At 37.2% G+C, this 22,567-nt stretch overlaps 1 protein-coding gene across 1 annotated transcript in view; it reads left to right on the top strand.

Moving 5' to 3' along the window:
* COL4A5 (collagen type IV alpha 5 chain) overlaps positions 1–22,567 on the top strand; it is a 229,436-nt gene that overhangs the window by 145,861 nt on the left and 61,008 nt on the right. The window contains exons 23-29 of the mRNA XM_078065482.1: positions 768–838; positions 1,144–1,335; positions 2,025–2,193; positions 4,398–4,490; positions 4,583–4,687; positions 5,689–5,786; positions 7,354–7,504. Coding sequence (XP_077921608.1) covers positions 768–838; positions 1,144–1,335; positions 2,025–2,193; positions 4,398–4,490; positions 4,583–4,687; positions 5,689–5,786; positions 7,354–7,504 — 879 coding nt within the window. The remainder of the gene's footprint in view (positions 1–767; positions 839–1,143; positions 1,336–2,024; positions 2,194–4,397; positions 4,491–4,582; positions 4,688–5,688; positions 5,787–7,353; positions 7,505–22,567) is intronic.

The following is a 22,567-nucleotide window of genomic DNA, read 5'->3' as shown; positions in this document are numbered from 1 at the left end:
AAAGAAACCAATTCATTTAGCACTTGGAAATAGATTTTTAACAGGTCTTATAGCTGCCACTGGAAGTTAATAATCTAGCCTTGTACCTCCAGTCTAGTGGTTTTCAAACTTGGGAGTACATCGGAGTTACCTGGAGGACTTGTTAAAAACCCATATTGCTGGGTCCCACCCATGAAGTTTCTGATTCAGTAGATCTGGTGTGGGGGCCCAAGAATTAGCATTTCTAACCAGTACCCAGGTAATGCTGATACAGCTGATCGAGGGACCCATTTTGAGAACCACTTCTTTAGTTATATTTCCTCTAGTCTTTGGGCACCAAATGTTTCTCATAAACCAAATTTTATGAAGTAGTAAACCAAAGAAAGGACTCATAAGGATCTGGGAAATTTGTTTAGGTCAGAACAAAGAAAGATACTCATACTGTGTCCTTATCTCTTTCTCCGCTTGGCAATAGGATGGTTATAGGAGCCTTAGCACCTCTGTGCCTAGCAATTGGTCGCTGTGAGCTCTGAGAGGCATTGTAGTTGGAAACACCTAAGGATATAATATTGTATAGATTCACCTAAAAGAAAGGATGATTTGCTCATTTTGAGAGCATAAAATAGGAAAACAAAAATGTGACTTGTTAAATGTGATTGAATGGGGTTCTTATTTTAAAACTTGACTTCCTGACTTGATGATTTTTATATGAGCTTTGTCAGGGGCTCAGGGTCAAAGTTCACATTATTGTGTGTGTGTGTGTGTGTGTATGTATGTGCATGTATTAGGATCTCTTGGTTTCCCTGGACAGAAGGGAGAAAAAGGACATGCTGGTCTAACCGGTCCCAAAGGATTAACAGTAAGTTTTGAGTATATTATAGAACAACAACAACAAAAAAAAAAAAACTAGAAGAAATCCATTTACACTTTGGTTTTCTCTTGTGGATATATATAATAAAAGAAATTTAGTTCTTCTATTAATTTGTGTTGTTTTTCATTCCTTGATTCTCCCTGACTCACATGCCTCACTTTGTTCTTAGCTTTGTACACTAAATGTTATTGGGTGGGTTGATATGATAAACTGGAGAGAGAAATGTGTTGGAAAAAAAAGAAACTGATTTTTTTCTCTTCTTCTTTTTCCCTTCTTTCTTTTTCTTCCTTCAGGGCATACCAGGAGCTCCAGGTCCTCCAGGCTTTCCTGGATCTAAAGGTGAACCTGGTGACATCCTCACGTTTCCAGGAATGAAGGGTGACAAAGGAGAGTTGGGTTCCCCAGGAGCCCCTGGGCTTCCTGGTTTACCCGGTACCCCTGGACAGGATGGACTGCCAGGGCTTCCTGGCCCCAAAGGAGAACCTGTGAGTTGGTTTGATATTCTTGGTTCTGTGATGTCAAATTGTTACTTAGGGATATTTCCTAGGATGGGCCCGGTGCTACGATGAACACCCAATTAGTGCTTAAAAGACTGTAACTGTATGTAGTAATGGTACACTGTTATTGACTATGTAGGGGTTCTTTACCACTCTTTTCTCTCAGTTGTTTTATCTTCTTAACCCATTACTATATTGAGTAATATTGGCTGTGAATAGGTGGGCAGGAGGTTAAGATGCTTATGGGTCAGTGTGAGGTTCCCCTTCTCTTATACTACATATCTTTGTCTGGGTTTATTTGGACCTAAGAACAGAAGTCTAATTTGGTTTTATATATAGTAAGCTTAGAGGTTAGTGTAAGTAGATGGCCATGTGATAGCTAGACTACAAACTTCTTGACTTATTGCTACTATGTAAGCTTTATGAAGGCAGAGATTTTTGCCTATTTTTGTTCTTTGCTGTATCACCGGCCCCTGACACATAGTAGGAACTAAAAAATATTTGTTGAAGGAAGTAATGAATAAGTAGAATGATCACACATCCCATCCCGTAATAACATACGCTTATACAGCTTTTAAGAACTATTTATGGCTGTATCATTTCTTTAGTTGTATTCAGTAATACCAACATACCAACCTATATCTATATGTTTCTGTATTAAATTTTTCCCTTTTCAGGGTGGAATTGCTTTTAAGGGTGAAAGAGGTCTGCCTGGGAATCCAGGCTTGCCAGGTCTCCCAGGGAATAGAGGGCCTATGGGCCCTGTGGGTTTTGGCCCTCCAGGCCCGGTAGGTGAAAAAGGCATACAAGGTGTGGCAGGAAATCCAGGCCAGCCAGGAATACCAGGTGAGTTTACTATGGTTGTTTTGTTTTTAATTTGGCACTTAAAAGCAGAAATGTATTATCTTTTGGCCATTCTTGGCTTCCTTTCCTGAAGGATGTTTCCTTGGCCATTTATATTTGGGCTTTTCAGAGCTCCTTAGCAAGGGAGCTCAGTGTATGTGTTTTCTCTAAAGGGGGGGAGGTTCCCTCTTTAAATTTCTTCTGTCTTCATTGTTATTGTTGTTTGTTGTTTTTAAGTACATGGTACATAAAGTTTAACAATTATAATGGAAACACACATGTACCTACCACACATGTCAAAAAACAGAAGCTTGCCACCATCCTAGAAACCCCCATCTTCCTCTCTCTGTCCTTTTCTGACCATAATCCCCTTCCATTTCTTCAGAGGTAACCACTGTCCTGACTTTTGCATAATTTCCTTCCATTTGCCCCCTAGTTTTATCACCTAGATATGGATCCCTAAACAAAGTACTTTAATTATGCTTCTTTTTGAACTTCATAATAATGGAATCATAGGGTAAGTATTCTTTATATTAACTTTGTGTATAGCTATAGTACATTCATTTTCATTCCTGTATAGTATCCCATTGTGTGTGTGTGTGTGTGTGTGTGTGTGTGTGTGTGTGTGTGTATGTGTGACGATTTATCCATTCTGTTGTAGATGGACAACTGGGTTATTTATAGTTCAGGTGTATTATGAATAATGCTTCTGTGTACATCCTTGTATCTATCTATCTATCTATCTATCTATCTATCTATCTATCTATCCATCTATCTATCTCCTGGTGTACATGTGCACATACTTCTCTGAGGCAAGGTCAGCAAACTATGGCACAGCATTCAAATCTGGCCTGCTACTTGTCATAAATGAAACTTATTTGAATACATCTGCACCTATTCACTATTGTCTGTGGTTGCTTTTGCACTCCTACACATAGACTCAACATTTTGCAGAGTTGAGTAGTTGCTACTGAGACCATATGGCCCACAAAGCCTAAAGTATTTACTGTTCGGTCCTTTACAGAAAAACTTTGCCAGTCCCTGGGCTAGAGTATATATTTAAGATGAGCATTCCCAAAGCATAGAATAAATGCATCTTCAGCTTTACTAGATAATGTTCAAAGCAATTGTACCAATTTCATCAGCAGTATTGGAGATTTCTTGTTGTTCTACATCCTCATAAACATTTTGTATTGCCAGACTTCTTACATTTTTGTCAGTTTGCTGAGTGTGATGTAGCTCATGACAGTTTTATTTTACATTCCCCTGATTACATTAAAGTTTAGCACCTTTTCATATGTTTATTGACTGTTTAAATTTCCATTTCTGAAATTCCCATTCAAGTGTTTTTTTGACCATTTTTCTACTGGATTGTTTCTTTTTATTACTGATTTAGGATTTTTTAATATATATATTCTGTGTATTAGTTGTTTGTTATCTATTCTGCAAAATTTTCACTCACTATGGCTTGCCATTTTCACTCTATATGGTGTCTTTAATCAACAGAAATCAGTTTGAATGTAGTCAAGTGTATCAATCTTTTCTCTCATGGTTAGTGCTTTTTATGTCAGGTTTTAGAGATCCACCTTTGTCCTGAGCCTATTTCAAGTCCTTATTTAATTAATGAGAAGTAGGTGTACTGGACTTTGCACACATAAAACCTTAAGGTACCATCAATTAACCAAAATGAATATTTCTTGTTTACTGCAGTTTGAGTTTTGTTAGGCTCTTTTGACCTACATTTAAAAATATTTTTATAGATGCCATCTTCAATCCTGGAAGCTCTTTTTTTAAAAAAAAAGATTTTATTTATTTATTTGACAGAGAGAGAGCATAAGCAGGGAGGAGGGGCAGAGGGAGAGGGAGAAGCAGGCTCCCCACTGAGCCGGGAGCCCGATGTGGGGCTCAATCCCAGGACCCTGGGATCATGACCCGAGCCGAAGGCAGACGCTTAACCAGCTGAGCCAACCCAGGCGCCCCAATCCTGGAAGCTCTTAAAACTGTCATCTACTTTTTCTTTTTGAAAGTTTATTCTTCTGTTTGGTTTATTCCTTGAATATATAATATGGGGTTATTTTTCTTGTGGGGGGGTTGTTAGTGTGCATTTTCAAAAAATTATAGATACTTTCTTGTTTTGCTTTTAATTAAAGGAGATCTTTAGTCAAGTGAACACTTCTCATTCACTGTTTATTCCTTCTTGTTCTTAGGTCCTAAAGGTGATCCAGGTCAGACCATAACCCAGCCAGGGAAGCCTGGCCTGCCTGGTAATCCAGGCAGAGATGGTGAAGTAGGTCTTCCAGGTGTGTGAGGAATTTATTTGGCCATGTCTTTAACACTCACTGGCTTCTTTCTTTGAAAGTATCCCTTTGAAAAAACTGCTGTTTCTCCATAGGTGACCCTGGACTTCCCGGCCAGCCAGGCTTGCCAGGAATACCCGGTAGTAAAGGAGAACCAGGTGTCCCTGGAATTGGGCTTCCTGGACCACCTGGTCCCAAAGGTATGTAGGACTGAGCAGCAGGAAGGTTAATTTAACTAGTTAGTATAACATTATTCTTTGATATAGTTCCCTCAACAAATAAAATAAGTTAACTGTGCTTCTTTTCTAGGTACCATAAATAATGTAAGTGAAAAGTCACAGCATGTATGCACTATAATTTTATTGCCTTTATCTAAAACAGTCCAGACAAGAAAATACCTAAATCATAGATATGCAAAAATGATATATAAGCTTTTAAAATTACAGAATTATTGTCTTTTGTGTTCACCATTGTATTTTCAGGGTTTAGAAAAGTTCCTGGCACATAGTAAGCACTCAGTAGATACTTGTTGAATGAATGGATTGTACTAAGCAGAAAACATTTATTACACATATGTATCCAAGTAATGTTTTATCCTAAATCATATTCTCTCGATTTACTGAAATTTTTTAGGGCTGTTGCTTCAGTTCTGCTTTTTTTCTCACAGAATTTGTTCTCATGAGTGGCAAGCATGCACATTGGTCTGAGAACAGTACTTAAACATGGCCTGACTCATTTATACTAAATGACTTCAAAAGAGTCAGATTTGACTTTATGTGTAGATTTCTGTGTAATGTTTACAATTGTTTTTAGCTCACTTCCAGAATTATATGGTAGGCCTTGTATCTTACTATATCCAGATATAAGCAGAATAGAAGTTTTCTGCATGTTTGTGTGGGAGTCATTCCTTATGTTTAGTTCTATCTCATTAGTAATAACTCATTTTCCTTTAGAAGAGTGTATCTTCCACACACATTAGCTCTATATGAAAATGGCAGGACCATAACATGAATGAAAGGGAATATCAGGTATTTGTAAGGCTTGATCCTGAGTAGTCATCTAGAATTTCAGTGTACTTTTCACATCTCACTGTAGTCACTAAGCATGATTGGACGGGGTAAAAATGTGGGTTTGGGAGTTTGGGTATTTTTCTTAAAGTGTCTTCTCTTTGGAGATTAAAAAATGACTAATCATTTCACAGGTTTTCCTGGAATTCCGGGACCTCCAGGAGCACCTGGAACACCTGGAAGAATTGGTCTAGAAGGCCCTTCTGGGCCACCAGGCTTTCCAGGACCGAAGGTCTGGGATATTTTAATTTATTCTTTCCCCTTTTCCTATTTCTATTAGCCCTAGCTCTCTGCTTTGATATAGACATTATTATCCCAAGTCTTCACTATATAAATAAAGTTAGCTGATTGTATTTTCTTTTTTTTTTAAAATATTTTATTTATTTATTTGACAGAGAGAGACACAGTGAGAGAGGGAACACAAACGGGGAGTGGTAGAGGGAGAAGCAGGCTTCCCGCAGAGCAGGGAGCCCGATGTAGGGCTCGATCCCAGGACCCTGGGATCATGACCTGAGCCGAAGGCAGACGCTTAATGACTGAGCCACCCAGGCGCCCCAGCTGATTGTATTTTCACTTAAAAATATTTAACCTGGGCACCTGGGTGGCTCAGTTGTTTAAGTGTCCAATTCTTGATCTCAGCTCAGGTCTTGATCTCAGGTCATGTGTTTGAGCCCCATATTTAACCCAAAACAGTCTTTCATTGTCCAAGAGGTCATATTTGAAGCAAACAGAAAATTTCTGAAACTGTTTTAGAATGAAAGGTTATCTGATGAGATGAGATTAGATGAGAAAATACAATCATCAGCTCCCCCTGTGCTTCTCTGTAGTATCAGCATACCATTTAACCTCTGTCCCTGCCTGTGTGATGATTGTTTGAATAGCATGTCAAGAACTTCCCATACTGTTTCCCAGTCCCAATTCCATCCCACATACGTAATGTAAGCCACTGTTATTAGCTTAGTAATAATAGTAATATGATAATAATAATAATAATAATAAATACTGTGTTTGAGTTACTTTCCATTCTTTTTATTATATCTTAGCTAATCTAAAATTTTCCTTAGTCAACCTTCAGGAAACTGCTGTGGTATATAATTATCCTGACTGTTTCTGTATTTTCTTTGCATTTAATTAATTTAAACTTTTTGTGTTTTCATCATTGCTATTTCTTCCATGGGAAGAACAATTGACCATGACCCCAGCTCTCATGAGAAACTACTTCTCTATTGTCTAATTGTTCTTATTTTATTATGAACCTTTCAAATGGACACAAAAGTAAAAAGAATAATATAATGAAGTTTCATATATCCATTACTCATATTCCAGATGATTAAGATTTCATATTTACTTCATCTATTCCTTTTTTCCTTGCTAAAGTATTTTAACTCAAATCTCAAAATCATATTATTTCACCTATAAATACTTCAGTATTCATCTCTAAGTGGACATTTCATACAAAAACCACATTGTCATTATCACACTTAGTCAAATTTAAAATAATTATCTAATACTCAGTGTGTAATCACATTTAGTGAGCTAAAAACAATTGTTCTTAATCTTATGCTCTCTCAATTAATCTCTTTCTTGTCCTGAAACCAAATCCTTTAATTTGTTTCTCATCCTTCCAGATATTCTCTCCAGTATGTCAATTATTTTTCATTTAGTTATCCTATTCCCTCCCCCATAGGGAAAAAAAAGGTATTACCTTGTAATTTCTGCTTTAAATTCTCCATGGTAAACAGTAAACACCAAGAAAATCATGAGAGGTTTTGTTGTGTTTTCTCATGTGTGTGCTTAAGGGAGAACCAGGACTTGGGCTGCCTGGGCCACCTGGGCCCCCAGGACTCCCAGGTTTCAAAGGAACACTTGGTCCAAAAGGGGATCGTGGTTTCCCAGGACCTCCAGGTCTTCCAGGACATGCTGGCTTGGATGGGCTCCCTGGACCAAAAGGTATAGAAATTACTGCTATTTCTCAATTTGCTTTTAACTTTTATAGAAATTGAAACTGTTGGGAAAATTTATGGGTGATAGGTCCAATTAACTGAAAGCCTATGGTCCCACTCGGTCACTGCTTTTTCTTTTTTTTTTTTTTAATCTTCCATTGATGTTTTTGTGTTTTATTTCATTGAATAGATGATTCAATCATATATGTATAAAAGTAGCACTGAGAAGTCTTCCTTTTACCCCCTCTCCATCCACTCTGTTTTCCCCATCCCATATGTAGCCAATTTTTGAGTTATTTGTCCTTCTAGTGTTCCTTCATACAAATACAAGCCAATAAGAATATATATTTGTATTTCCTAACTTTCTGAAAAGATAGAGTACTACCTTTTGACTTTTTGCACATTAGATCACCTTATGTCAGTACATCAAAATCTTGCTTTTTAAAAAATAGCTACCTAGTATTAAATTGCTTGGGTTTACCATAGCTTATTCTACCAGTTGCTAGTCACTAGATTGGGTTTCTTACAATCTTTTCTTATTAGAAATAATGTCACAGTGAATTGTCTTGCATGCATGTTATTTCATATGTGTACAGGTGTAATAGTAGAATAGAGTAATGAAAACAGATTTTCTGAATTAAAGGCTAAATGCATCTCTAGATATTGTCAGATTCCTCTCCATTTGCACCATACATCCCTACCAGCAATGAATGAGTGTATTTGTTTCTCCACAGCCTTCTAAGTGAGTATGTTGACAAACTCTTTAATTTTTGCCAGTCTGATAGAGGTAGTTATCAGTATAGTTTTTAAACATTTTATTATGAAAATGTTTCATAGAAACATAGAAAATTAAACGCATAGAAAATTAAACGCATAGAAAATTAAAAACTGTGCAGTGAAAACTCCTATATCAACCATCAAGATTCCACAGTTAACATTTTATCTCTGCCAACATTTTATTTTTTTCAATTTCATATAAACAGCAAAGTAGAAAGAATTTTCAGTGACTACTATATACCCATTATTGATATTCTATTATCAACATTTTACTATACATGATTTGTCACATATCAATTCATCCCTTTCTTTAAAAAAATGGACTTATTTTTTGATGCATTTCACAGTAAATTGTAATAGCAGTACACCTCTCCCTAAATACTTTAGCATGTATATTATAATTCTATGCTTGGTTTTTTTCATTTTGACATAAAATTCACATTAAGTGAGATGCACATATCTTACAGAGACATTTGCTGGATTTTGACAAATGCATGCACTTGTGTAACTAAACCCCTATCAAGATATAATCTCAGAAATTTCCCTTTTGCCCCTTTTCTCAGTCCCTACAGCAATATCCACAGTGACAACTGTACAGTTATGATTTTTCCTTGTAAATTAATTCTACCTGTTCTAAAACTCCATATGGAATCACACAGTGGGTACATTCTTTGTAAGGCTTCTTTCACTCAGGATATTGTTTTTGAGGTCCATTCATGTTGTGTTTATTAAGAGTTTTTATTTTTTATTATTGAGTATTTCATTGTATAAATACACCAGAGTTTGTTTATCCATTCTCTGTTGATGGACACCTGGACTATGTTAAGTTTTTGGCTCTTATGAGTGAAGCTGTTAAGGACATTGTTTACAAATCTTTTTGTGGATATGTGCTTTCATTTTGCTTGGTTAAATACCTAAGAGTAGAATTGTTGGGTCATAAGGCTGGTATATGTTAGTTATATGAGAAACTACTGGAGCTTTTTCCAAAATGGTTGTACCATTTTAAACTCACACCAATATGGTATGAAAGTTTCAGTTGTTCCACATTCTCTCCAACATTCGGTATTAATCAGTCTTTTCATTTTTGAGTTTTGGTAGGTGTGTTGGTAACATATCTTGGTCTTAGTTTTCATTTCCCTGATGACTAAGGATGTTGAGCTCTTTTACTTGTACTGGTGGATTATTTACACATTTGCATATTTTTCCCATTTTAAAATATGGTTGTTTCTGGTTTTTTTCTTTTTTTTTATTTTTTATTTTTTAAATTTTTTATTGTTATGTTAATCCCCATACATTACATCATTAGTTTTAGATATAGTGTTCCATGATTCATTGTTTGTGCATAACACCCAGTGCTCCATGCAGAACGTGCCCTCCTCAATACCCATCACCAGGCTAACCCATCCTCCCACCCCCCTCCCCTCTAGAACCCTCAGTTTGTTTTTCAGAGTCCATCGTCTCTCATGGTTCTTCTCCCCCTCCGATTTCCCCCCCTTCATTCTTCCCCTCCTGCTACATTCTTCTTCTTCTTTTTTTCTTTCTTAACATATATTGCATTATTTGTTTCAGAGGTACAGATCTGAGATTCAACAGTCTTGCACAATTCACAGCGCTTACCAGAACACATACCCTCCCCAGTGTCCATCACCCAGTCACCCCGTCCCTCCCACCCCACCCCCCACTCCAGCAACCCTCAGTTTGTTTCCTGAGATTAAGAATTCCTCATATCAGTGAGGTCATATGATACATGTCTTTCTCTGTTTGACTTATTTCGCTCAGCATAATACCCTCCAGTTCCATCCACGTCGTTGCAAATGGCAAGATCTCATTCCTTTTGATGGCTGCATAATATTCCATTGTATATATATACCACCTCTTCTTTATCCATTCATCTGTTGATGGACATCTTGGCTCTTTCCACAGTTTGGCTATTGTGGACATTGCTGCTATAAACATCGGGGTGCACGTACCCTTTCGGGTCCCTACTTTTGTATCTTTGGGGTAAATACCCAGGAGTGCAATTGCTGGATCATATGGTAGCTCTATTTTCAACTTTTTGAGGAACCTCCGTACTGTTTTCCAGAGTGGCTGCACCAGCTTGCATTCCCACCAACAGTGTAGGAGGGTTCCCCTTTCTCCGCATCCCCGCCAACATCTGTCATTTCCTGACTTGTTAATTTTAGCCATTCTGACTGGTGTGAGGTGGTATCTCATTGAAGTTTCGATTTGGATTTCCCTGATGCCGAGCGATATTGAACACTTTTTCATGTGTCTGTTGGCCGTTTGGATGTCTTCTTTGGAAAAATGTCTGTTCATGTCTTCTGCCCATTTCTTGATTGGATTCTTTGTTCTTTTGGTGTTGAGTTTGATGAGTTCTTTATAGATTTTGGAGACTAGCCCTTTATCTGATATGTCATTTGCAAATATCTTCTCCCATTCTGTCAGTTGCCTTTTGGTTTTGTTGACTGTTTCCTTTGCTTTGCAAAAGCTTTTTATCTTGATGAAGTCCCAATAGTTCATTTTTGCCCTTGCTTCCCTTGCCTTTGGCGATGTTTCTAGGAAGAAGTTGCTGCGGCTGAGGTCAAAGAGGTTGCTGCGTGTGTTCTCCTTTAGGATTTTGATGGACTCCTGTCTCACATTGAGGTCTTTCAACCATTTGGAGTCTATTTTTGTGTGTGGTGTAAGGAAATGGTCCAGTTTCATTCTTCTGCATGTGGCTGTTCAATTTTCCCAACACCATTTGTTGAAGAGACTGTCTTTTTTCCATTGGACATTCTTTCCTGCTTTGTCAAAGATTAGTTGACCATAGAGTTGAGGGTCCATTTCTGGGCTCTCTATTCTGTTCCATTGATCTATGTGTCTGTTTTTGTGCCAGTACCATACTGTCTTGATGATGACAGCTTTGTAGTAGAGCTGGAAGTCCGGAATTGTGATGCCGCCAGCTTTGCTTTTCTTTTTCAACATTCCTCTGGCTATGCGGGGTCTTTTCTGGTTCCATACAAATTTTAGGATTATTTGTTCCATTTCTTTGAAGAAAGTGGATGGTATTTTGATGGGGATTGCATTGAATGTGTAGATTGCTCTAGGTAGCATTGACATCTTCACAATATTTGTTCTTCCAATCCATGAGCATGGAACGTTTTTCCATTTCTTTGTGTCTTCCTCAATTTCTTTCATGAGTATTTTATAGTTTTCTGAGTACAGATCCTTTGCCTCTTTGGTTAGATTTATTCCTAGGTATCTTATGGTTTTGGGTGCAATTGTAAATGGGATCGACTCCTTAATTTCTCTTTCTTCTGACTTGTTGTTGGTGTATAGGAATGCCACTGACTTCTGTGCATTGATTTTATATCCTGCTACTTTACTGAATTCCTGTATGAGTTCTAGCAGTTTTGGGGTGGGGTCTTTGGGATTTTCCACATAAAGTATCATATCATCTGCAAAGAGTGAGAGTTTGACTTCTTCTTTGCCAATTTGGATGCCTTTGATTTCTTTTTGTTGTCTGATTGCTGTGGCTAGGACTTCCAATACTATGTTGAATAGCAGTGGTGATAGTGGACATCCCTGCCGTGTTCCTGACCTTAGGGGGAAAGCTCTCAGTTTTTCCCCATTGAGAATGATATTCGCTGTAGGTTTTTCATAGATGGCTTTTATGATATTGAGGTATGTACCCTCTATCCCTATACTCTGAAGAGTTTTGATCAAGAAAGGATGCTGTACTTTGTCAAATGCTTTTTCTGCATCTGGTGAGAGGATCATATGATTCTTGTTCTTTCTTTTGTTAAAGTATTGTATCACGTTGATTGATTTGCGGATGTTGAACCAACCTTGCAGCCCAGGGATAAATCCGACTTGGTCGTGGTGAATAATCCTTTTAATGTACTGTTGGATCCTATTGGCTAGTATTTTGGTGAGAATTTTTGCATCCATGTTCATCAGGGATATTGGTCTGTAATTCTCCTTTTTGATGGGGTCTTTGTCTGGTTTTGGGATCAAGGTAATGCTGGCCTCATAAAATGAGTTTGGAAGTTTTCCTTCCATTTCTATTTTTTGGAACAGTTTCAGAAGGATAGGTATTAATTCTTCTTGAAATGTTTGGTAGAATTCCCCTGGGAAGCCATCTGGCCCTGGGCTTTTGTGTTTTGGGAGATTTTTGATGACTGCTTCTATTTCCTTAGTGGTTATAGGTCTGTTCAGGTTTTCTATTTCTTCCTGGTTCAGTTTTGGTAGTTGATACATCTCTAGGAATGCATCCATTACTTCCAGGTTATCTAATTTGCTGGCATAGAGTTGCTCATAATATGTTCTTATAATTGTTTGTATTTCTTTGGTGTTGGTTGTGATTTCTCCTCTTTCATTCATGATTTTGTTGATTTGGGTCATTTCTCTTTTCTTTTTCATAAGTCTGGCCAGGGGCTTATCAATCTTGTTAATTCTTTCAAAGAACCAGCTCCTAGTTTCGTTGATCTGTTCTACTGTTCTTTTGGTTTCTATTTCATTGATTTCTGCTCTGCTTTTTATTATTTCTCTTCTCCTGCTGGGTTTAGGCTTTATTTGCTGTTCTTTCTCCAGCTCCTTTAGGTGTAGGGTTAGGTTGTGTACGTGAGACCTTTCTTGTTTCTTGAGAAAGGCTTGTATTGCTATATACTTTCCTCTTAGGACTGCCTTTGCTGTATCCCAAAGATTTTGAATAGTTGTGTTTTCATTTTCATTGGTTTCCATGAATTTTTTTAATTCTTCTTTAATTTCCTGGTTGACCCATTCATTCTTCAGTAGGATGCTCTTTAGCCTCCATGTATTTGAGTTCTTTCTGACTTTCCTCTTGTGATTGAGTTCTAGTTTCAAAGCATTGTGGTCTGAAAATATGCAGGGGATGATCCCAATCTTCTGGTACCGGTTGAGACCTGATTTATGACCTAGGATGTGATCTATTCTGGAGAATGTTCCATGGGCACTAGAGAAGAATGTGTATTCTGTTGCTTTGGGATGGAATGTTCTGAATATGTCTGTGAAGTCCATTTGGTCCAGTGTGTCATTTAAAGTCTTTATTTCCTTGTTGACCTTTTGCTTAGACGATCTGTCCATTTCAGTGAGGGGGGTGTTAAAGTCTCCCACTATTATTGTATTGTTGTCAATGTGTTTCTTTGCTTTTGTTATTAATTGCCTTATATAATTGGCTGCTCCCATGTTAGGGGCATAGATATTTACAATTGTTAGATCTTCTTGTTGGATAGACCCTTTAAGTAGGATATAGTGTCCTTCCTCATCTCTTATTACAGTCTTTGGTTTAAAATCTAATTTGTCTGATATAAGGATTGCCACCCCAGCTTTCTTTTGGTGTCCATTAGCATGGTAAATGGTTTTCCACCCCCTCACTTTAAATCTGGGGGTGTCTTTGGGTCTAAAATGAGTCTCTTGCAGACAGCATATCGATGGGTCTTGTTTTTTAATCCAATCTGATAGCCTGTGTCTTTTGATTGGGGCATTTAGCCCATTTACATTCAGGGTAACTATTGAAAGATAGGAATTTAGTGCCATTGTATTGCCTGTAAAGTGACTGTTACTGTATATTGTTTGTGTTCCTTTCTGGTCTATGTTGCTTTTAGGCTCTCTCTTTGCTTAGAGGACCCCTTTCAATATTTGTTGTAGGGCTGGTTTCGTGTTTGCAAATTCCTTTAGTTTTTGTTTGTCCTGGAAGCTTTTTATCTCTCCTTCAATTTTCAATGACAGCCTAGCTGGATATAGTATTCTTGGCTGCATATTTTTCTCATTTAGTGCTCTGAATATGTCCTGCCAGTCCTTTCTGGCCTGCCAGGTCTCTGTGGATAAGTCTGTTGCCAATCTAATGTTTCTACCATTGTAGGTTACATATCTCTTCTCCCGAGCTGCTTTCAGGATTTTCTCTTTGTCTCTGAGACTCGTAAGTTTTACTATTAGATGTCAGGGTGTTGACCTATTTTTATTGATTTTGAGAGGGGTTCTCTGTGCTTCCTGGATTTTGATGCCTGTTTCCTTCCCCAAATTAGGGAAGTTCTCTGCTATAATTTGCTCCATTATACCTTCTGCCCCTCTCTCTCTTTCTTCTTCTTCTGGGATCCCAATTATTCTAATGTTGTTTCGTCTTATGGTATCGTTTATCTCTCGAATTCTGCCCTCGTGATTCAGTAGTTGTTTATCTCTCTTTTTCTCAGCTTCTTTATTTTCCATCATTTGGTCTTCTATCTCACTGATTCTTTCTTCTGCCTCATTTATCCTAGCAGTTAGCGCCCCCATATTTGATTGCACCTCATTAATAGCCTTTTTGATTTCTACTTGGTTAGATTTTAGTTCTTTTACTTCTCCAGAAAGGGTTTCTCTAATAACTTCCATGCTTTTTTCAAGCCCAGCTAGTATCTTTAAAGTGATGATTCTGAACTCTAGACCTGACATCGTACTAATGTCTGTATTGAGTAGGTCCCTGGCAGTCAGTACTACCTCTTGTTCTTTTCGTTGAGGTGATTTTTTCCGTCTTGTCATTTTGTGCAGAGGAGAATAGATTAATGAGAGAACAAAATGCTAGCAGGGTAACAACGTCCCCAGAAAATATACTCTAAACAAATCAGAAAAGACCTGAAGCAGTGGGAAAAGAAAGGGAAAGAGAGAAAAAAGAAAAAGAAAGAAAAAAAGAAAAAAGAAAAAGATAAAGATAAAGATAAAAACAAACAAAAGCAGAACAAAACAAAACAAAACAAAAACAGAATGTGATCAAATATGATCAGGCTGGTTTATAGATCAGTGCCACACACTAGATTTTGGGTGTATTTTGGTCTGTTAAAAGAAAGTCCCTCCCAAAATTTTAAAGAAAGAAAAACTTATATATGTACAAAAATAAGGGTTGATATGATGAAGGGATGGAATATGACTGTAAAGATGGAAATTATAAAAAATTTTATAAAAGGATTTGATAAGTTGTTTGAAAAAAGAAAGAAGAGGATTAAAAAAAAAAAGAAAGAAAAAAGGGAGAGAATGTGATCAGGCAGGGGAGTAGAAAAAAACCATACACTAGAGATTTAGAGTATATTTTGATCTGTTAGAAGAAACTATCTCAAGATTTTAAAGAGAGAACAACTTATATATATATGCCAAAAATACGGGTAACTACTATGAAGGGATAGAATATGACTTTAAAAATGAAAAATAAAAATGTTTTTTTTTAAAAAAGGGATTGATAAGATGTTGGTTGAAAAAGGGAAAAAGAAAAATTCAAAAAAAAAAGAAAAAAAGAAAAAAGAAAAAAAGACAGTTAAAAAAAAAATTAACTTTGAAAGACTAAAGAATCATGGTAAAAAAGCCATGAATTCTATGTGCAGTATTCCCCTAGCGCTGGAGTTCTGCCGTTTTCATTGATCGGTAAACTTGGTCTTGGCTGGCTGTTCTCGCTGATCTTCTGGGGGCGGGGCCTGTTGCCGTGGTTCCCAAATGTCTTTGCCGGAGGCAAAATTGCCCCGCCCTTGCCCAGTCCGGGCTAAGTCATCTGCTCGGGTTTGCTCTCTGGAGTTTTTGTTCCCTGCAAGCTTTCCGTACAGCTTTGGAGGCGGAGAGTGAAAATGGCGGCCTCCCAATCTCCGCCACGGGAGGAGCCGAGAACTCGGGGTCCCGCTCCTCAGTGAGCCCCCAGAGAAAAGCAGTCAGTCACTCCCATCTCCCCGGTCTCCGGCCACACTCCGCGCTCACCCGGCCTGTGACCGCGCCTTTCTATCTGGCACCCGACCCCGGGTGGAGTCTCCAAACCCAGCAGATCCCCGCGCTGCGCTCCCGCACCACTTCTCCCGGGGGAAGAAGGTGAGTCTCCCCGGATCTGCTGCTTGTTGGGTCCCTGCTGGAGGAGCAGTGGCCCGACTGTGCCGCGGATCACGGTTTATGGCAACCCCGAGCTGAGAGCCCGCGCCTGGGCTCCGTCTCTGCAGCCGGCTTCCCTGCTCCGATACCTGGGAGCTCTGCCGCACTCAGGCACCCCCGGTCTTTCTGTGACCCCGAGGGTCCTGAGACCACACTGTCCCGCGAGGGTTCCACCCCCCACTTCGCCACCAGAGTGACGTCCCTCAGCGGAGCAGACTTCTAAAAGTTCCGATGTTGTGCTCCGCGGCTCTATCACTTGCCAGAAGCGGCCGATGGAGGCCCCTCCCCCGCCGGCTATCCTCCCGAATAACGCCTCGGATTCACTTCTCCGCACGTCCTACCTTCCAGAAAGTGGTCGCTTTTCTGTTCAGAGAGTTGTTGCTATTCTTTTCTTCGATCTCCTGTTGAGTTTGTAGGTGTTCAGAATGGTTTGATCCCTATCCAGCTGAATTCCTGAGAGGAGACGAAATCCAGGTCTCCTACTCCTCCGCCATCTTGCTCCGCCCCCTGTTTCTGTTTTAATTGTTAAGTTGGAAGTGATCTTTATATATTCTGCGTACTGATCTTTTGTGAAATATATGTTTATGAGTATTTTATCCCTATCTGGTTTGCCTATTCATTTTTATCAGTGTATTTTAATGAATAAAAGTTTTAGTCATTGATGTTTCATTTATCTGTTCTTTATATAATTATTATTTTCTGTGTTTTGTCTAAGAAACCTTTCCCAAAGTTGCAGAGATATTCTGTTTTATTTTATAAATTTTATGATTTTAGCATTTATGTTTAAGACTATCATCCATCTCAAATAATTTTATTAAACATTATTTCTTCAAAATAGTTCCCTCCCCATTGGATTACTTTGGCATCTGTGTCAAAAATCCGATGGCTATATATGTGTAGGTTTATTTTGTGTTGTCAATTCTACTTATCTATTATTTACTTATCTATTTTACTATCCTTAAGGCAGTACCAACTATTTATATTACTGTAGCTTTATAATAAGACTTGATGTCAGGTAATGTAAGTCCTCCAAGTTTGTTCTTTTTAAAAAATTCTTGGCTATACTATATCCTTTGCCTTTATTCTCAAGATAAATTTGTATTTCCATTAATATGAATAAAATTGTACATCTTTTCATATACTTAAGGGACATATTTTTCCTGTGAACTGCTCATATCCTTTGCTCATTTCTCCATTGGTTTCTTCTGCCCCCTTAATTCTGATTCCCCTAATTATAAAAAGGAATAGAATTAGCCTAGCTGGTTTGGCAATTGTTTTTTTCCTTACTGGTTTGCAAGGAATGGGACTCTCCTGGTCAATATTTTGACCTCCAGAGAATAATCTGAACAGCTCTGTACTCCTAAAGCATGTTGGATTGATTCCCATTAAAGCAATATGACATCATAGCCCAATTTAGCCAGCCTAGATTCAGCCAGCAAAAGCCCCAAACTAGCCCAATACAAATTCTTCTTAGATAAGCTCTTTTAAAAATACCTGTTTTCAAGTAAACAGTTCTGGCCAGCTGTAAACTTTAACACTCAAAGTTACTCGTTGTGTTTCCCACCAATTATCTACCCCAGCTTAGACATGTGACCCCAAAATTGCAGATAGAGACATTCCAAATGATAAGCTATGTGTCAAACAGTCTCCATATGGAAATTGCTCACTCATGATACTTTGTTTATTAAAAAGTCCTTGAGATGGGTTAAGAAGAAATGGATTGAAGCCTATTTTATTTTCTTAAAGATTTTATTCATTTATTTGCCAGAGAGAGAGAGACAGAGAGAGAATAAGAAGGGGGAGCGGCAGGCAGAGGGAGAAGCAGGCTCCCTGCAGAGCAGGGGGAGCCCGATGTGGGTGGGACTCGATCCCAGGGCCCTGGGATCACAACCTGAGCCGAAGGCAGACGCTTAACTGACTGAGCTACCCAGGCATCCCTGAAGCCTAATTTAAACACCAATGTCTTAATAGACATTTATTTTCCTAATCTTTGAAAGGAAGTATAAGATCCCCATATCCTAATAAGAATCATTCTCAAATATTAAAGCCCCAGCACAGTTCCTAAGGTGGTAGAAGAAAAAGAATTTGGGATATCCTGCCATGTAATTCCTTCATTCCTCAAACATTATGTTCTTATTCTGTACCAGGTACTGCTTGAGTCACTAAGAATACAAAGGCATAGAATCTGTTCTCTGACTACTGTAAGAAAATCTAGGTGGTATCACTATGATAGTGGTTATTTCATCTGGAACTTTTATGAAATGTATCACTAATGTTTTGGGTCACTAAACCACAGTCAGAACTCAGTAAGCAGCTCACAATAAAAGTTCACCTACCAGACACATTTATACCAGTGGCTGGGCATTAGAACCTAGTAATCTTTCCTAATAGGAGAGATTGATAGAGCACTTTCAAAGCAAAATAGTGACCAATAATAAATTAAATAGGCTAATACCCATCAGGAAAGAACGATATGAGGATGAAAATGTGCTTAAGACTCAACAGTGGAATCACATTAAACAAAAAAGAAAAAAAAAGATGACGATTTGGAAACATTCAGTTTGTCTCATATGTTACTTTTGTTCAGGGCCTCATCTAAGGTTCCTTGGGAGACTTCATAAAGGAGGTGAGGCTTGAGCTGTATCCTTATAGAAGGATGTTCCAGGTAGCAGGAATAACATGCAAAAGTATTGTGACACATAGAATGGCACAGAAATGGAAATATTGAAAGAAATAAAAATTATAATTTGCAAAAAAATTCTGTATCTAGAAATTAATAAAATATGCCTAATGTATTTGTGGAAAAAATTAAAACTCCATTATTAACAACTTGAAAAAAGGTAAAGTTAATTGGTTGATGAATCATATGTATGCATGGGAAAGCTGAATGATGTCAGCTCCTTCCAAATTTGCCTAAATATAATGCATTTTCAGTGAGAATTGAAGTAGGAGTTTTTTGGAAGCACTTGACATAATTGATTCTGAAACTTAACATTTACCAAACATATACTAAAATATATTTCAGTATCTTTGTAATTACAGCATTGTGAACCAGTGCTGGAACAGACAAATAGACCAATATAACAGAGTTAAGAAACATGTATATACAGAACACACACACACACACACACACACACACACACACACACTCATGTGTATACAGAGAAATGTCATCAATTAGTAGGGGAAGAATAGATCCTTAAAAGTTGGTATTGAGTAAATGGTCTCAAATAAATAAATTTCTGATGCATGGTATGTTTAAAATCATAAATATGAAAAGTAAAATTTTGGGGCGCCTGGGTGGCTCAGTCAAACAGCTGCCTTCAGCTCAGGTCATGATCTCAGGGTCCTGGGATTGAGCCCCGCATTGGGCTCCCTGCTCAGTGGAGAGCCTGCTACTCCCTCTCCCTCTGCTGCTCCCCCTGCTTGTGCTCTCTCTCTCTCTCTCTCTCTCTGTGTCAAATAAATAAAATCTTAAAAAAAAGTAAAGTAAAATTTTAAAAATATTACAAGAAAATGTGGAAGACAGGGAAAGAGATTTTCGTAGCGCCTTAAGATTATACAATTTTGGCAGGTTTCTTTAGTAAAGAGAAAACAAAATTACAAGTAGAAAACTAGGATACTGTAATGCCCAACATCAGGTGGTATTCAGTCCAACTAGACTTGTCATGCTCATTCAAGCATGGGCCATACTTTGCATTGGCTTCATGTAGAAGGATACAAGGATAGGATGTACAGTATTCTAGCAAGGCAGTGTTAAGAGTTTCTTTTCAATGTTAACTCCTCAATATTGACATTTATAGAACATTTCCCCAAGTAAGAGCAGAAAACACATTCTTTTAAAGTGCACGTGGAATATTCATCATGATAGACCATAATCTAGGCCCTAAAACAAACTTTGGCAAATTAAAAATATTGAAGTCATACAGTAGATTCTTTTACCATACTGGATTTAACAAGAAATCAGTAATAGAAAGCTATCTGGGAAAATCCTGACATATTCAGAAAATAACCAAAACACTTCAAATAACCCATGAATCAAAAGGGAAATCGCCAGGAAAATTAGAAAGTATATTGAATTTAATAAAAATGAAAAGAAAACATCAAATTTGTAGGATGCAGATAAAGAAGTGATTAGAAGAAAATTCATATATGAAAAGCTTTTATTAGAAAAAAAAGAACAATCAAAATCAATTATCTAACTTTTAACCTTAAGAAATTAGACAAGGAAAGTAACAATAACTTAAAAAGTAATAATAGAGGAAAATAACAGTAAGAGCAGATATCAATGAAATTGAAAACTTAAAAACAATGGAAAAATTTTATGAGACCAAATGAGGTTCTTTGAAAAGATTGATGAAATGGATATACCTCTAGCCAGGCCAGCCAAGAAAAGGGAAGAGACCTACGTTACCATTATTAGTAATGAAAGGGGGGGCATCATTACAGACCCTATAGACATTCAAAGAATAACAGGGGAGTATGACAAACAGCTGTATGCCTGTAAATTTGACAGCTTGGATGAAATGGATGAGTTTCTTAAAAGATACAAACTACTGAAGCTCACTGAAGAAGAAATAGACAATCCAATATTTATTAAAGAAATTTGGTATGTAGTTAAAATCTTACCAACAAAGAAAGCTACAGATCCAGATGGCATCATTGGTAAATTCAACCAAACATTTAAAGAAGCAATAACACAATTTCCACACAATCTCTCTCCAAAAATAGAAGTGTATAGATTGTTTCCCAACAATTACATGAGGCCAAAACAAAAAACAGGCAATGACATTATAAGAAAAGAAAGTTATAGACCAGTATCTCTCAGGAATATATATATATATTCCTGTTTTTGTCTAATTTTCATTTCTAGTTATATATATATATATAATCTCAAGAAAATATTAGTAAATCAAATCCAACAATATATAAAAAAAGGTTATATGCTACACCAAGCAAGGTTTATCCTCAGAATACAAGGCTGATTTGAAAAATCAGTGTAATTTGCTTTATCAACAGTCTAAAGAAAAAAAAACCCAGCTATATTAACATCTTAATAGATGCTGAAAATTATTTGGCAGATTTCAACATTTATTCTGAAAAAGTACTCTCACAAAATTAAGAATAAAAGGGAACTTCCTTAGCATGATAAAGAACATTTACAAAAAAACTTGATCCATTATATTTAGTGGTGAAAGACTGATTGCTGTTCCCTGAATATATGGAACAGCACAAAGATGTCCTTTCTTACCACTCCTTTTCATTATCATACCATAAGTCCTATAAAGCAATGAAATGCTATAATAAGGCAAGAAATAGAAATAATATGATGACAGATGGTAGCTACACGTGTGGTGAATATAGCCTAACATACAGAGAAGTTGAATCACTACGTTGTACACCTGAAACTAATGTAACATTGTGTGTCAACTATGTTCAAATAAAAAAAAAACCTCATCACAAAATACCCCCCTCCCCAAAAAAAAGAAATGAAAGGCATACAGATTAGAAAGGCAGAAATAAAACTGTCTGTATAGGTGACTTGATTTTCTCCATAGAAAATTGAAAACCTACAAAAAAAACTCCTGGAACGAAGAATTGAATTTAGTAGGATCATAGAATACAAGGCAAATATACAAAAATAAATTGTATTTCTCTATGTTAGCAATGAACAACTAGAAATGAAAATTAGACAAAAACAGTATTATTTGAAATAGCATCAAATAACATGAAGTACTTAAGTATAGTTCTAACAAAATATGTGCAGGATCTGTATGTGGAAAACTATAAAACACTTATGACAGAAATCAAACATCCAAACAAATGAGAAGATATTTTGTGATCATGAGTTGGAATGCTCAATATTGTTAACAGTTTCCTCCAGGTTTATTCATAGATTGAACATGTTCCCTAGCAAAACTCTGCAGTAGTTTCTTATTCAAAAATTTATTTAGAAAGGGAAAGGACCTAGAATAGCCAAAATAATTTGAGAAAGAGTACAGAGTGGGAGGATTCGTAGTACTTAATTTCCAAACTTAATGTAAAGCCACAGTGATTAAAATAGTGTGGTATATGTGAAATGATAGACACATATACATCAATGGAACATAATAGGGAGCCCAAGAATAGACCTATACAATTTGATTTTTGACAAAGTTGCAAAGGCAGTTTCAATAGAAGAATAAGTCTTTTCAACAAATGGTGCTAAACCAATCGGTCATCCATGTGTAAAATAAAAGAAGACAAACCCCAAACCATGCTTCACACCTTGTGCAGAAATTAACTCAGAATGGATCATAGACCTAAATGTATAACCTAAAATGATTAAAAAAAAAAAAACTTTTGGAACAGAGACAGGCAAACATTTTCTGTAAAGGGCCCGATAGTAAATATTTTAGTTTTTATGGGCCATCTA

Source organism: Halichoerus grypus, chromosome X (assembly GCF_964656455.1).
Source record: "Halichoerus grypus chromosome X, mHalGry1.hap1.1, whole genome shotgun sequence".
In the NCBI taxonomy this organism is placed as follows: domain Eukaryota; kingdom Metazoa; phylum Chordata; class Mammalia; order Carnivora; family Phocidae; genus Halichoerus; species Halichoerus grypus.
Note: the sequence above shows the minus strand (reverse complement) of the source record. Positions and strands in the feature narration are given on the sequence as shown.